Here is a 13,365-nt window from a genome sequence, read left to right as displayed (position 1 = left end):
GGTGAGTTAGTGAAATAGTAATGCGAATCACTGAATCCTGGAGCTCGGGTTGCTTCGTTAAACTCCGAAGCGAGTCGGCTTGAACCGGTTACGGGCGCGTCCAACGTGCGATGACCTCATCACTGCTGCCAATCTTTCGAGAAAAAAAATTTTACTCGCGGTTTAGTTTTTCTTTTCTGTGTTTACAACTTGTTACGAGGTGTTTTTTAGGCGTCGTAGAGGCAGCACTTGCCTGACAGTTTTTACTGCTCTGTTAATATTGAAATTTTTTAAATGGAAAACAATAATCAAGAAAATTTTTATTTTTATATTAAAATTAAGTGACGTGATAATTTTTTGAAGTTTTTTAATATATTAATTATAGTAAGAAAAATTTTTTTATGACATTAAAGTCAGCTGTTATTTGACAATTTTTTAATTTTATTTAATAAAAAAATTGTTTTTAAAAAATTGCAATTTTTATTTTTTTTTTTTTTTTTATTTCTACAAAAATTTTGAAGTTTATTTTAAATAATCAGCTTAATAATTTGAGTATTCATAGTATAAACATTTATTTAAATATGTACATATACTGCATAAAATTTAAATAAAAAAAACGTTAATCTATCAACAATAGTTCACTATCACTAATTAGCAGTAAGTAAATTCAACAAAACTTTACAAATTAAAAGTTAAGTACTTACAAAATTATTTTTTTTTAATTAATTTACTAAAACAAACAATAAATTGTTACTAAAACAATTTTGATTATACACTGAGTCCAAAGTAACTAGCCACAAACAGCCGTAGAATTTTATTCAAGTTTTCTGTAGTCGTCAGATCGATGTTTCGCAAATTATCACTCGGCTTGTGCCAGACGTCCGGAAATGGGTGCGGTATTAAATGAAGGATTGGTACGTCTATAAAATAAATATTTACATTTTACATTGTCTACTCGATTAGTATAGTATCTAGTTATAAAGTATACTAATTAGACTTAAACTCATAATTTACTAACTTTTTTTAAGAAATGGTATGTGATCATCTTCGATGTACGAGTTCACAGACTGGGGCTGGAAATATTTCCGAGAAGGTATATGTCCAAAATAATTTTTTAATAAAGATAAGTCAGCCAAACTTTTTTCTGCTAAAATCAATTGAGAGTACCAATGAACCGTGCTGTCGAAGAAGTTGTAAAAATTAGGATTTGTTGCTCCTATTAAATCTAACAGTACCAAGACATCCTGTAAATACATAAAATTGATTAGTTAAAAATTCTTAGAGAAGAAAACTGGAAAATTATCAGGAAATGAATTTTTTTTGTGACTTTTTATAAACAGTTAAGAACTTAACAATAAACATTAATTTTTTTATACTTTAACTTAAAAAAAAAAAGTAACAAGTTTATTCTTCAAATAAAATTCAACGGTTCTTTTACGGTTGAAAGACTTCGAAACAACCTACGTAAAAAGTTTTTAAAACCCGTTAGTATTTTAAAATTTCGTGAGTAGACATACAAAAAAGCTATTACCATTTTATCCAAATTGCTGATGTCATCTTCGTCTCCATAAGTTTGTTTTACAGAATGCCATTTATCGGCCAAGTGTCGAGCTCCATAAATCGAGTCTGTGGGTCCCCAGGTATCGAAAGCTTCTTCTCCATCAAAGAATATAAACATGAGACTCAAATCAGCCTGTATTTAGTTTTAAAAGAAGAAATTTGATTAAAATTTTAATTTAATTATGGCAAAAAAAATTGACTAAGAAATTTTAAAAAATTAAAAATGCAATTTTTTGGAGCAAATTTGTTTGTTAAATAAAATAAAAAAATTGTAAAGTGACAGCTAAATTTAATGTCATAAAAAAATTGATATAAAGATACCAACATGCTTGAGCGGTTCCAACTGTTTTTGCATAACAGTAGCCAAGTTGAGTAATTGAGCGCAAGGTACTGCGCTGTCTGTAGCCCCAACAAAATTACCTTCTCTCGAGTACTTAGAGTCGTAGTGACAGGCTAGAGTTAAATATCTCTTAGCATTTGGATTAAGCGTCGTAATTATGTTTTCAAATTTAAGTTTTCCAAATGTTGGAGTTACATCATAAAACTCGTCTGTTTCTAAACTCCAGCCGAGATTTTTCATTATTTTTTTTATGTACTAAAATTTAATAAATTAATTAGTTAAATAAATTATTAACAAAAAAATTTTAAATTTACAAATTTCTACAAACATTTTTAACTTTGGCATGATTCAAACTTCCGACAACTCGGACAATACAAATTTCATTTAAAACTTCTTCAACATGCGACACATTTGACAGTGAAGCGAGTGTTCGGACTTCTGAATTGGATAGAATTTTAGCTGAATGTTCAAACTGAAAATTAAAATGAATATTTTTAAAAATTAAATAAATAAAAAATTGTAAAATTACAATTATTATTATGAATAAATATTGTTAAAATAAATAACATATGGTACACTAACTTTAGCATTACGAAATGACGCGGATAAATTACTTTGAGGAGCTACGGAGGTAACAAATGACAACAAACAAAAGTTCAGCCATAATCGGGACATTTTATCAGCATAGAAGTCACGATTAGACTGGAGACTTCCAGCAGTGAAGAATGACACGCTGACATGTTACTATACGTCAGCAGCCATTTTTGTTTTTTATACTAAAGTTTTTTTATTTTTTCGCGCATGCGCCTCAGGTATTCTGAAAATTCAAATATTTAAGTGAAGTGAAGTTAGCTGTTAGCTGTCAATTTTTTTTATTTTTATAACAAATCAATTACAATAATTAGAAGCAAAAAAATGCTTCTAAAAATATTTATTAATAATTTTTATTAGTTTTTAACATGTGGAATTTTTTTTTTAATAATTTAAGTTTACCAACAAACGCTAAAAAAGATAACCTTCATTGTTGTTTTCCTAAAAAAAATAAATAAAAACATTTTATTAGTTTCATTACAAATTATTTTACCGAAGCCGGAATATTTAAAATCGATCAAATATGTCGAATAAATTATTAAAAAGCATTAATCGCGTATCTAAAATATTCCAACCAGTAAAAGTGATTCCGAAGGACGCAGTACTTAAACCTGATGAAAGAGCTAAAAGCTACCGGGTTTGTTTTTAAATATCATTACTTTTTAACCTAGACTAGAAGTAGTAATTAATAATAATATTTACTTTTAGCTGATGTTAGACATGGGAGTAATTCGACAAGCCAATTCTGGAATGTATACTTTGCTTCCTCTGGGATACCGTGTGCTTGAAAAATTAGTAGCGATAGTAGACCATGAAATGACAAATATTGGAGCACAGAAAATGCTACTGCCAAATTTAACCAGCGCAAAATTATGGCAGAAAACCGGCAGGTTGCAAGGAATGGGTTCTGAACTTATGAAATTTACAGATAGGCATGATGAAAAATTTATTTTAAGTCCTGTAAGTCGTGAAATAATAATTTTATTTAATTATTTAATTTTTTAGTAAAAAAATGAATTAAATTTCAGACATATGAAGAAGCAATAACAAGTTTGATAACAAAAATAGGAACTGTCCAAAAAAGCCAGTTGCCGCTGTTACTTTATCAAATTTCAACTAAATGGAGAGACGAAATGAAACCACGATTAGGTTTATTCCGTAGCAGAGAATTTATAATGAAAGACTTATATTCATTTGATTTAAATATAGAAGATGCCACAGATACTTATGAATCTGTCAAGCTAGCGTACAATAGAATTTTATCACACATTGGACTTCCTTATACCGTAGCTCTGGGTGATCCAGGAATGATGGGTGGTAATTTGTCCCACGAATTTCATTATTTATCAGATATTGGCGAAGATAAAATTTTATCATGTAGTTCTTGTGAAGTTAATGTCAACGCTACAATGGTGAATAAAATAACGTGCTTCAATTGCGGCTCAGAATTGACAGAACAAACGGGAATAGAGGTAATAAAAATCTAGGAAGCATTGTAAGGGTTTGTTAGGATTAATTAATTAATAAAATTAATTTTTAAAGGTTGGACACACATTTTTACTCGGAAATAAATACTCCAGAGCGCTTGGAGCCTCGTGTCATGTCCAAGGCGATCACGTGTTCTTTGAAATGGGCTGTTATGGCTTAGGGTTGACTAGATTAATGACCGCCGCAGTTGAAATTTTATCAACTGAAGAATCTCTGAGGTGGCCTAAATGTATCGCACCTTTCACAGTTTGCATTTTACCTCCAAAGGAAAAAAGCAAAGAATCTCCCGCAGCTCATTTCACAGACGTATTTATTGAGATGCTGAATGAGAGAAATATTGATTTCATCGTTGATGACAGAACGAACCTGACTATTGGTAGACGAATTTTGGACGCTAAGAGAATTGGATATCCTTACTTAATTATTATTGGTAAAAATTCAGTGCAATCTAGCCCTTTATTTGAAGTTCATGATTTGAATAATAAACTGGAATTAGATATGAGCTTTGATCAGCTGATTGATTTTTTTACCAATTCAAATGGTGACAGTGAAGAAATGAATGAAGCTATTGCATAAATTATATAAAATAGTTTACAGTTGTAATTATAACTACAAGTTTTATATTAATTCGATAGTATTAAGTGTATAAATATAAAATTTACAAAATAATTAATTAATTTTTTAAATATAAATCTCCCTTATTAAACAAAATGATTAAAATTAATTTAGAATTGACAGTATTAAAAATGATTAGAAAATTAGTTAATCTAACTAAGCTAACTTTAAGTTTGATAATTATCACGTGGTAATTTTTTTTATATATTAAATTTGTTCGTAAAATTTTAGATTGTTTAAATTCAAATTATCAATTGCTAAAAAATTATTTTTTGATTTTAACATTGACTCGATGATATGCGTTACAAAGAAGACCTCGTAAATTCCAAATATTTTCAAAACTTTCTGGCTGAACATTATAAGAAGCATCAACAGCCTTAACCCAAACTTCAACCTCATTTTTATCAACGTCAATTGGAATTTCAGCGGACCAAAGTGTCCACGACCAATGACGCCCTTCTTTGACATTTTCATCGTCTATCAATTGATTCGCTACGTGCCAAGTTTTTCCTTGATCCACTGTCAAGTCAATGCGAATTATTTTTTTACCGCCTCCAGACCAAGCATACCCTAAAAAAATAATTTTTTTAAATTGACTATTAAATAATAATAATAATAATATTTAGCGAACCTTTTACGGGTATTTTTCCATCTTTTAATTGAATAACTTCTCCTGGAGTAGGTGTACAAATAGCGGAAGTAACAGGCATGTCTAAAATAGCAGGTGACTTTGAAAAATCTACCGTGTCCCAATCAACACTGGGAGAAAATCCTTTGTAATCTCCTCGTTGAAACTGAGACCGGCTTTCTTCGTTAGAAATAACTATTTTAGCTAGCCATTTAATATTTCTAGCGCCAACAACACCAGGAACAATTGCGCGAATAGGATAGCCGTGGTCTCGAGATATCGGTTCGCCATTCATTTCATACGCCAGTATAACGTCAGCTCTGGGATCCAGTGCTCTACTGATTGGAATAGATCCACCGTAAGGAACTCCAGATGGGTCCAAGTCATATCCTTCAAACTGGACGTGCTTCCAATCGTCTTCGTTAATTTTAAGGTCTGCTAGAACGTCAGTCAGTCTTGCTCCAGACCAGGAAGCGTTACCTACAGCACCTACTCCCCAACTCAAACCTTTCAGAGGTTTTACCTAAAAAAAAAAAATTATTTTCGTTTATTTATTTATTAAATTTTAATCCTAGAGCTCATTATTTAATCATTTATGAGTAAATATATATTTACAGCATTCATCTCAGAGCGTCTATTTCCTCCACACATAATTGCTGTTATTACAGTATATTTTGGATATTTTTTAATATCTTCAAAATTTATAACTTTTTTTGTATCATCTTCAATAGCTATTTCTAATTCGTAGTCTTTAATATCGATTTCAGGTACTGGTAAATGATTCCTCACATAAAAACTGTTTCTATAATTAAATAAAATTTTATTTTTAACTAAAATTTGAATAAAAATAATTTAAATAAACTTACGCTGGTGTCAAAAAGCTTTCACAGAGTAAAGGACCAGGAGTTTCACCGCAAAAAGGCTTCGGACCATTAACTTTAAGTACTTTATGCCGTTTAGGATCATTCGCATATGGATCTTCTGTTGCTTCAACCTTCTTACTGTCCTTACTAACATCTAAATTACCAATTCTCATGGATTCTAACAGCTGATAAATTTCTGACACATTGTGATTAGCAAATATCATCCAAAAAGGTTCTATAGACCCTCCAGCTGCCATCAATATTTTTTCTGGACCTCCAGGATGTTTCAATACGAATTCAGTAATATCATAAACACCCTCTTTATAATAAACCCATATTCCGTCATTTTTATTGTCATGCTTTCCTACTTCTTCTACAGTGTACGTTTTTAAATGACTTTTTCTTACCCCTGGAGTTTCTTTTACGGTTATTAAATTCAAAGCATAGACTTCATTTTTCCATAAATAATAAGAAACACCTATCACTGAAGAAATCAATCCGGCTTTCCAAGAATATTGTAAATATTTATTTTTATTGTTTGAAAAATTATTCTGGTGTCCACGTGTTGTGTATTCATTGTTTGTATAACAGCTGCTAATTATTTTTAACAATTTTTTATTGCTGGAAAATTTTAAACAATGTTATTAAAGTGAACAATTAAAATAATAGACACTAAAATTGACTGACAGAAATTTTTTTATTATTTTATAAAAATTAAATAATTTAAAAAGTTTTTATAACAAATTAATTACAATAAAAAAAATGGTTCTAAAAATTTTTATTAATTTTAGTGAATTTTTTAATTAAATTTTTTTTTTATATAATTTAATTAATATAAAATTCTAAAAAAAAATTTTTAATATCTGTCTTTTAATAACTTCAGTGTTATAAAAATTTGACACGTGACAATTAAAAAAAATTTTTTTAAGTATTTTTACTATTGTAATTTATTTATTATTAAAATTTTTAAAAGTGACAGCTGACGGCTAACTTCAGTATGATCAACAACAATAATAAAATAAATAATTTTATAATTGTTTTCTTACCTTTTTTGATGTAAATAATTTTTATGGAGATTATGTAAAATTTTAACCCTCCAACACATGTTGAATAATATTTATTTATTTATTTATTTTTTTTTTTTTTTTTTTTTTTTTCTTTTTAAAACATATAATTGATTGGATAAAATTACATCGGATTATGTGACGTATTAATAAAAACGGAGCCAATCAATTTAAGTTCTGTTGATATATAGTCAAATCAAAACAGTGACTATATATAGTCAAAATATACAAATACTCATTAAGTAAATTGTACATTGGTGTTGGTATGTTTATGTATGTTTATGATACAGAGATATACTTCTTATCTGTACAAATTTCGGAGTATTTTGAGGTTATTTTAAATACGTCAAATATTAATTATTATTTTGTTATTTATTATTAAAAAATTTGACATTTAATTAAATAATAAAAATACATTTTATTATTTTTAGTATAAAAGGTTTATTATTAACAGAGTTTATTTTTATTTTTTAACAGAATATAAATATTGATATTTAATAAAAATGCTTAATTATTGATGACAAATAAATTTTAAACAAATACTCACAATGGCAATGCGAAAACGAAGTGGTTCTGGCTCTAAACGCCAGCATAAAGGTAAATTAATTCCTATTTATGAAAGTTTATTCAAAGGAGAAGATTTAACGTCAGGACATCCTAATTTTTGGAATGAAGTATTTCTAATTAAACCAATAGTAAGTTTTACAAATATTCATGACATGACATTAAAGTTAACAGTCACTTTATCATTTTTTTTTTAATTTTATTTACATGACAAAAAAATTATTTTTAAGAAATTGCATTTTTTATTTTTTTCGTCACAATTTATTTGTTAAAAAAATTCTTAAAATTATAAAATATCTGCTAAATTAATTTTAATTTATTAAAATTATAATTAATTAAATATTTTTTTTTTAGGTACCTCATATAGAAACTGAAATTTTAAAAATGTCTGCAGAGCAATTATCAACATGTAAAAACAATTTAAATGCTTTAGTGTGTCATTCAATTGACACACTAATAGACGAGCACCCGTTTCGAGTGGTGTATGCTCTGCAAACATTAGCAGCAGTGATCCAATCAATCTATAAAAAAGCTAGTCAAAATGAGTGTGATTTCAATTTAATAGACGTCGTGATTGGTTGTAAAGACGCTGAGGAGCGTATGACAAAATTAATGCAGCACTGCAATACATTTTTACTAGGAGAGTATCCCGACAGCTTAAAAGCGCTTTGCCTTAAACTCTTATTAATAATAGTAACAGGGATGGATAATCTCAGCCAGAATAGTTTGTTGGAGTACGTGATGGTAAACGGAGTATTTGAGTCCTTAATTCAATTATTGCGAGAAACAACTTTGAGAAATCGTCACGGGCATGATGCAGTGCTGCTTCTAACTCTTTTAGTAAATTACAGAAAATACGAAAGTACTAACTCTTATATTGTTAAATTATCAATTCTTGACGACGAATTAGCATTAAATGGATACAGCCAAGTGATCTCTGGATCATTGATGGAATTTTGTAGATTATTTGTCCAGCAAAAAGCCGAAGTCCAGGCGTCCTGGCTGTCGTCATTGACAAGTATGGTTGGCAGCATGTTTGTCGGTGAAGAAGAAGCCAAAACTCAACAAGTTCGAGCTAACAACGCGCTGCTGCTAGCTCTTTATGAAGCGACACATCTTAATAGAAATTTTGTAACAACTCTAGCATTTACCAAAAGTGATACCAGCGCTCCGCCTTCGCCTAACAACACCCTGGGGCCTAATGCGGTCGCTCCTGGATCCCAACCACCTGATGTGATAGCACAGCCATTTAATTTACTCGCTATATTTTTACAATACTGCTCAATAGTCATGCAAGCAATTAAAACTGAAGCTATTTTAAATAATGTTAAGCTATGTTTTCTTATATTAAGCTGCATCGCTGAAGACCAGTATGCTAATAATTTGATGCACGACGCCAATCTTGCATTCAGAGTCCAGCTTCATCGGATGCCGATGTATCATAGGAAAATTCAAGACAAGGTCGCACCAACTCAACCACTTGCTGCTACTCTTTTGGATCTTCTGGTTGAATTCATTACGTCTCATATGATGAAAAAATTTCCTCTTGAATTGTATTATCAGTGCATAGGTGTGCTGCAAAGATTGCTTTGCTACCAAAAGAGATGCGGAGTAAGACTTGGGTACCAGTGGAAAGAGCTTTGGACCGCGCTGTTTAATCTTCTTAAATTTTTAACTACTCACGAAGCGCATCTTGTTAAAAAAATGAATATTTTCCCTCTAGCTATACAAGTAATTTTTTTTTTTTTTTTTAAAGTAAAATTTGTAAATATTTATATTGATAAAACAATTTTATAGATTAAATTTTTTTTTTCAGATTGTCAATATTTTAAATCTTTTTATTACTTACGGTGATACTTTTTTATCACTACCAAGTAGCTATGATGAATTATTTTATGAAATTATCAGGATGAGACTTATTTTTACAAATTTAAATGCTATGGGTAAGTTTTTTTATAATTTATCAAATTACAAGTATGTATATTGATCTTAAAAAATTATTACTCAAGCCCTTAGATATTCAACGACTGAATCATATGAATATAAAGAACATGCATTAAAGCTGATGAATAGTCTTGTCAACATGCGAGATATTGTAAACCATTTTCCACCAAAAATATCAGCTTGGTTGGCAAGCGAAAGTCTGTCAACACCAACTGAGCAACAAATTCTTGCTATTATCATACAAAATTACGACACACTTGCTTTGAAATTACAAGATAATTTAGATCAATATGAAAGATACTCGGAAAAACCAAACCACACGACATTCTTTGAAGAAATGGTAAATTATTATCAATTAAAATTTTTTTTATATATATTTAATAATAATTAAAATTATTTTAATAGGTAACTGGAATTATTATCGACACGCGAGCTTCAATAAATTTAAATGCACTAGACACTCAAGCAATTCTTCAAGAACTGTCAAATATATCATAACGCTTAAAAAAATTCATTGCGATCTCAAATTGCTTGAAACTAAAAAAAAAAAAAAAAAAAAAAAAAATAAAACGAAACATAACCGTTTAATATAATAAAATTATATTTTTAAAGAAATTATAAAAAAATATATCAAATATTTACTGTTTTTTTTTTATAAAATAGTCAATGTATGTACAATTAATTGACACAAGAGTGAAGCTTAATAAAATTTTTTAAATATCATGTTAGATATTAAAATAAATGCTTAAATATTTTTAATAATAATCAATCTAATTTCTTTTTTAATTTTTCTTTAGCAATAGTGGCAAGACCAACTTTTGACTGATTGGTTCTACCTAATTCGCAGCTTATCCAATCTCCGATTGCAATAATTTCATTTAAATTAATATCAGTTTTAAGTCCTTGCTCGCTGAGTAAATAAATAAGATCTTCAGTTGCTAAATTTCCAGACGCACCAGCAGCATAAGGACACCCTCCAAGTCCAGCTACCGATGCGTCAAATATTCTTACTCCGTATTCAAGACTTGCATAAGTATTTGCCAGAGCTTGGCCGTAAGTGTCATGGCAATGAACAGCGAATTCTTCTAAATTGCCTAGTTTTGAAAGATGTTTAATTTCATTTAAAACATTTATTATTTTTTTAGGCGTACCCACTCCAATAGTATCTCCAAGTGATATTTCATAGCACCCAAGCTGCAGCATTGCATCTGCAACCTTCACAACAGCTGATGCTCTGACATTTCCTTCATACGGACACCCTGCTATGCACGAAATATAACCACGTGTTTTTATTTTATTTTTCTGCGCTTCAATTATTACTTCTTTGAATTTTTTAATGCTTTCTTCAATTGAACAGTTTATATTTTTGTGAGAAAAAGATTCAGAAGCCGCTCCAAAAATTGCTATCTCTTGCACACCAACTTCTAGAGCACTTTTTAATCCTTTTAAATTAGGAACTAAAACCGGATAATTTACGCCAATTTTTTTGTTTATATTTTTAAATACTGTTGCGTTGTCTTGCATTTGCGGAACCCATTTAGGAGAGACGAAACTTGTAGCTTCAATTGTTTTTAATCCTGTTTGCGACAATTTGTTGATCAATTCTATTTTTATTGAACTAGGTAAAATTTTTTTTTCGTTTTGTAAACCATCTCTTGGTCCTACTTCAACAACTTTGACATAATTACTGAATTTTTTTGCATCATTTCGGACATTAAGTATCATTTTTCTTGATAACATTTTGGAATCTGTAAAAAAAATTTTATTTTTAAAAATTTTATATTATTTAGTTTAAAAAATATTTTTTACATAAAAAAAAATGAAAATGATGATATTCAAGTTAGCTGCCACTTGATAATTTTTTAATTTTATTTAACAAAAAGTTTTGTTCCAAAAAATTATTTTAAAAAGCATTTTTTAATTGTAATTAATTTATTGTTGTTAAAACTTTTTAAATTGACAGCTGACGGCTGACTTCAGATTGTTAAATAAATTATAGTTTTATTTCTTGTCACCGCGTGGCAGCACTATCGACAATAATAATAATAATAATAATAATAATAATAATAATAATCACAGTAAAATCTATTAGCAAGTTGTTTGTGTATTTTTTTTGTATGCTAATTTACTAAATTGATAAAAGTGGATAAATGTTATTAAAATATTTAAATTGACTAATTAAAAAACAAAATAAATTAGAAAATGTTTCCTGCTTACGTACATTTATCAGCTTATGATCGTCACAAAAAAATAATTAATGATTATTTTTTTTACAAAGGAGGTTCTGCGCTAAATCTTAAACGAGACACGTAAGTTAACCAAGTAAGACGTCACATTTTTACATATGAAGATAATTATGATTTATTAATTACATAACGTTGTGTTTATCATTTGGAAGTATTGGACATACTTATCTGGTTAGCCGAGAGGAAAAAATAATGATAACAAAATATAAAAATATAGTTTATAACCTTAATTTAAACAGCTCTTGATCTTTCGGAACGTTTTTCGAGGTCCCGGCGCAAAACTGATTACGATGTCATCAAGGAAAATCACAGATTTCTTTGGGACGAGGAAGAGGATACTCCTGACACTTGGGAAGCTAGGCTTGCCAAAAAATATTACGATAAATTATTCAAGGAATATTGTATTTGTGACTTGACTTACTATAAATACAACAAGGTTTGTTATGAAAATTAATTTAGCAGATATTTAATAATTTTTTTAATAAATAAATGGCAAAAAAAATTAGAAAATAAAAATTGACATATAGAAATTTTAATAAATTAAAAATGCAATTTTTCAACAAATTTTTTGAAAATTTCATGAAAATATTTTTTAAATAATTATATTGACAATAATACTTAACATTTAATTTTATTTAGGTGGCATTAAGATGGAGAACAGAGCAAGAAGTGGTTGTAGGAAAAGGACAATTTGAATGCGGGAGTAAAAAATGCAAAATTAAGGAAGGATTGAAATCTTGGGAAGTTAATTTCGGCTATGAAGAGCAAGGAGAGAAAAAAAATGCTTTAGTTAAATTAAGTATGTTGTTAAAAATTTATCTATCAATTTAATTACCTAAAAATAATTTTTTTTTATTTATTTATTTCATCTTCTGATATTATTCTAAGGAATTAAAATTTTTTTTTGTATTTTTAGGACTCTGTTCTGAATGTTCAGATAAATTAAATTATCACTCTCAGAAGAAACAAGTTAACAGGAAGAAAAAAGTATTGAAACGTTTGGGTACGACGTCGGATAAATTGGAGACTCAATCCAGTGTATCGAGTTCAACTAACAATCAAGATCAAGATGTAATCATAAAAGTAGAACCAGATGAAGAGAGTAAAGAAGATTCGAGAAAAAAGGAGGAGGAAATTTGGAAGAATAATCCTTCGGAAAGTATTGAAAAGTCACGCGAAGAAGAATTTGAGGAATATCTCGCTGATCTTTTGTTGTAAATAATGTAAATAATTTTTTTTCTTAGATTTAATGTTTGAATAAATATAATTAAAACACACACTTGTATTTAATTGAAATATTTTATTCTTCAAAACTATATTGCAAACAATTTTTTAACTAATTACTTGAAAAAATTTTGAATCTTACCTTTATTTAACGCAATAAACTTATTTAAGATAATTAATTGTTAAGTTTCAAGTATTTTATTTATCTATTTAAACTAACTAGCTAATTGTATACCTAAAAATTCACAATTTTATCTTC

At 28.6% G+C, this 13,365-nt stretch overlaps 6 protein-coding genes across 7 annotated transcripts; 3 read left to right on the top strand and 3 right to left on the bottom strand.

Annotated features, from left to right (window-relative positions):
* Positions 1-523: 523 nt before the first annotated feature.
* LOC141524299 (glutaminyl-peptide cyclotransferase) lies at positions 524-2,679 on the bottom strand. The gene is made up of 6 exons (XM_074238105.1): positions 2,462-2,679; positions 2,208-2,351; positions 1,865-2,134; positions 1,511-1,672; positions 998-1,223; positions 524-899 (listed from the first exon to the last, which is right to left on the bottom strand). The coding sequence occupies exons 1-6, from the start codon at positions 2,552-2,554 to the stop codon at positions 748-750; spliced, it is 1,047 nt and encodes a 348-aa protein (XP_074094206.1). The 5' UTR covers positions 2,555-2,679; the 3' UTR covers positions 524-747.
* A 110-nt stretch (positions 2,680-2,789) lies between these two features.
* Prors-m (prolyl-tRNA synthetase 2-like protein, mitochondrial) lies at positions 2,790-4,627 on the top strand. Its single transcript, XM_074238099.1, has 4 exons — positions 2,790-3,107; positions 3,179-3,430; positions 3,499-3,942; positions 4,013-4,627. The coding sequence occupies exons 1-4, from the start codon at positions 2,994-2,996 to the stop codon at positions 4,532-4,534; spliced, it is 1,332 nt and encodes a 443-aa protein (XP_074094200.1). The 5' UTR covers positions 2,790-2,993; the 3' UTR covers positions 4,535-4,627.
* Positions 4,628-4,640: 13 nt separating this feature from the next.
* Positions 4,641-7,220, bottom strand: Shop (sulfite oxidase). The gene is made up of 5 exons (XM_074238065.1): positions 7,111-7,220; positions 6,068-6,685; positions 5,817-6,003; positions 5,205-5,724; positions 4,641-5,143 (listed from the first exon to the last, which is right to left on the bottom strand). The coding sequence occupies exons 1-5, from the start codon at positions 7,167-7,169 to the stop codon at positions 4,839-4,841; spliced, it is 1,689 nt and encodes a 562-aa protein (XP_074094166.1). The 5' UTR covers positions 7,170-7,220; the 3' UTR covers positions 4,641-4,838.
* A 127-nt stretch (positions 7,221-7,347) lies between these two features.
* Positions 7,348-10,206, top strand: LOC141524279 (armadillo-like helical domain-containing protein 3). The gene is made up of 6 exons (XM_074238054.1): positions 7,348-7,459; positions 7,606-7,823; positions 8,047-9,423; positions 9,509-9,635; positions 9,702-9,976; positions 10,042-10,206. The coding sequence occupies exons 2-6, from the start codon at positions 7,677-7,679 to the stop codon at positions 10,132-10,134; spliced, it is 2,019 nt and encodes a 672-aa protein (XP_074094155.1). The 5' UTR covers positions 7,348-7,459; positions 7,606-7,676; the 3' UTR covers positions 10,135-10,206.
* Positions 10,207-10,273: 67 nt separating this feature from the next.
* On the bottom strand, positions 10,274-12,259 carry Hmgcl (hydroxymethylglutaryl-CoA lyase). 2 transcript variants are annotated; one of them, XM_074238108.1, is made up of 2 exons: positions 11,858-12,259; positions 10,274-11,384 (listed from the first exon to the last, which is right to left on the bottom strand). In XM_074238108.1, exon 2 carries the CDS (start codon positions 11,374-11,376, stop codon positions 10,402-10,404), a length of 975 nt encoding a protein of 324 aa, XP_074094209.1. In that variant the 5' UTR covers positions 11,377-11,384; positions 11,858-12,259; the 3' UTR covers positions 10,274-10,401. The 2 variants fall into 2 exon arrangements, with proteins under 2 accessions (XP_074094209.1, XP_074094210.1); XM_074238109.1 differs by lacking the exon at positions 11,858-12,259 and adding an exon at positions 11,446-11,564.
* Positions 11,728-13,159, top strand: LOC141524306 (protein FRA10AC1). Its single transcript, XM_074238113.1, has 4 exons — positions 11,728-11,945; positions 12,150-12,318; positions 12,522-12,681; positions 12,799-13,159. Exons 1-4 carry the CDS (start codon positions 11,839-11,841, stop codon positions 13,098-13,100), a joined length of 738 nt encoding a protein of 245 aa, XP_074094214.1. The 5' UTR covers positions 11,728-11,838; the 3' UTR covers positions 13,101-13,159.
* Positions 13,160-13,365: the final 206 nt, after the last annotated feature.

The sequence above is a fragment of the Cotesia typhae genome, unplaced genomic scaffold (genome assembly GCF_013202065.1).
Source record: "Cotesia typhae breed Kobodo isofemale line unplaced genomic scaffold, CoteBio_Ctyphae contig_22, whole genome shotgun sequence".
NCBI classification, from domain to species: Eukaryota; Metazoa; Arthropoda; class Insecta; order Hymenoptera; family Braconidae; genus Cotesia; species Cotesia typhae.
Note: the sequence above shows the minus strand (reverse complement) of the source record. Positions and strands in the feature narration are given on the sequence as shown.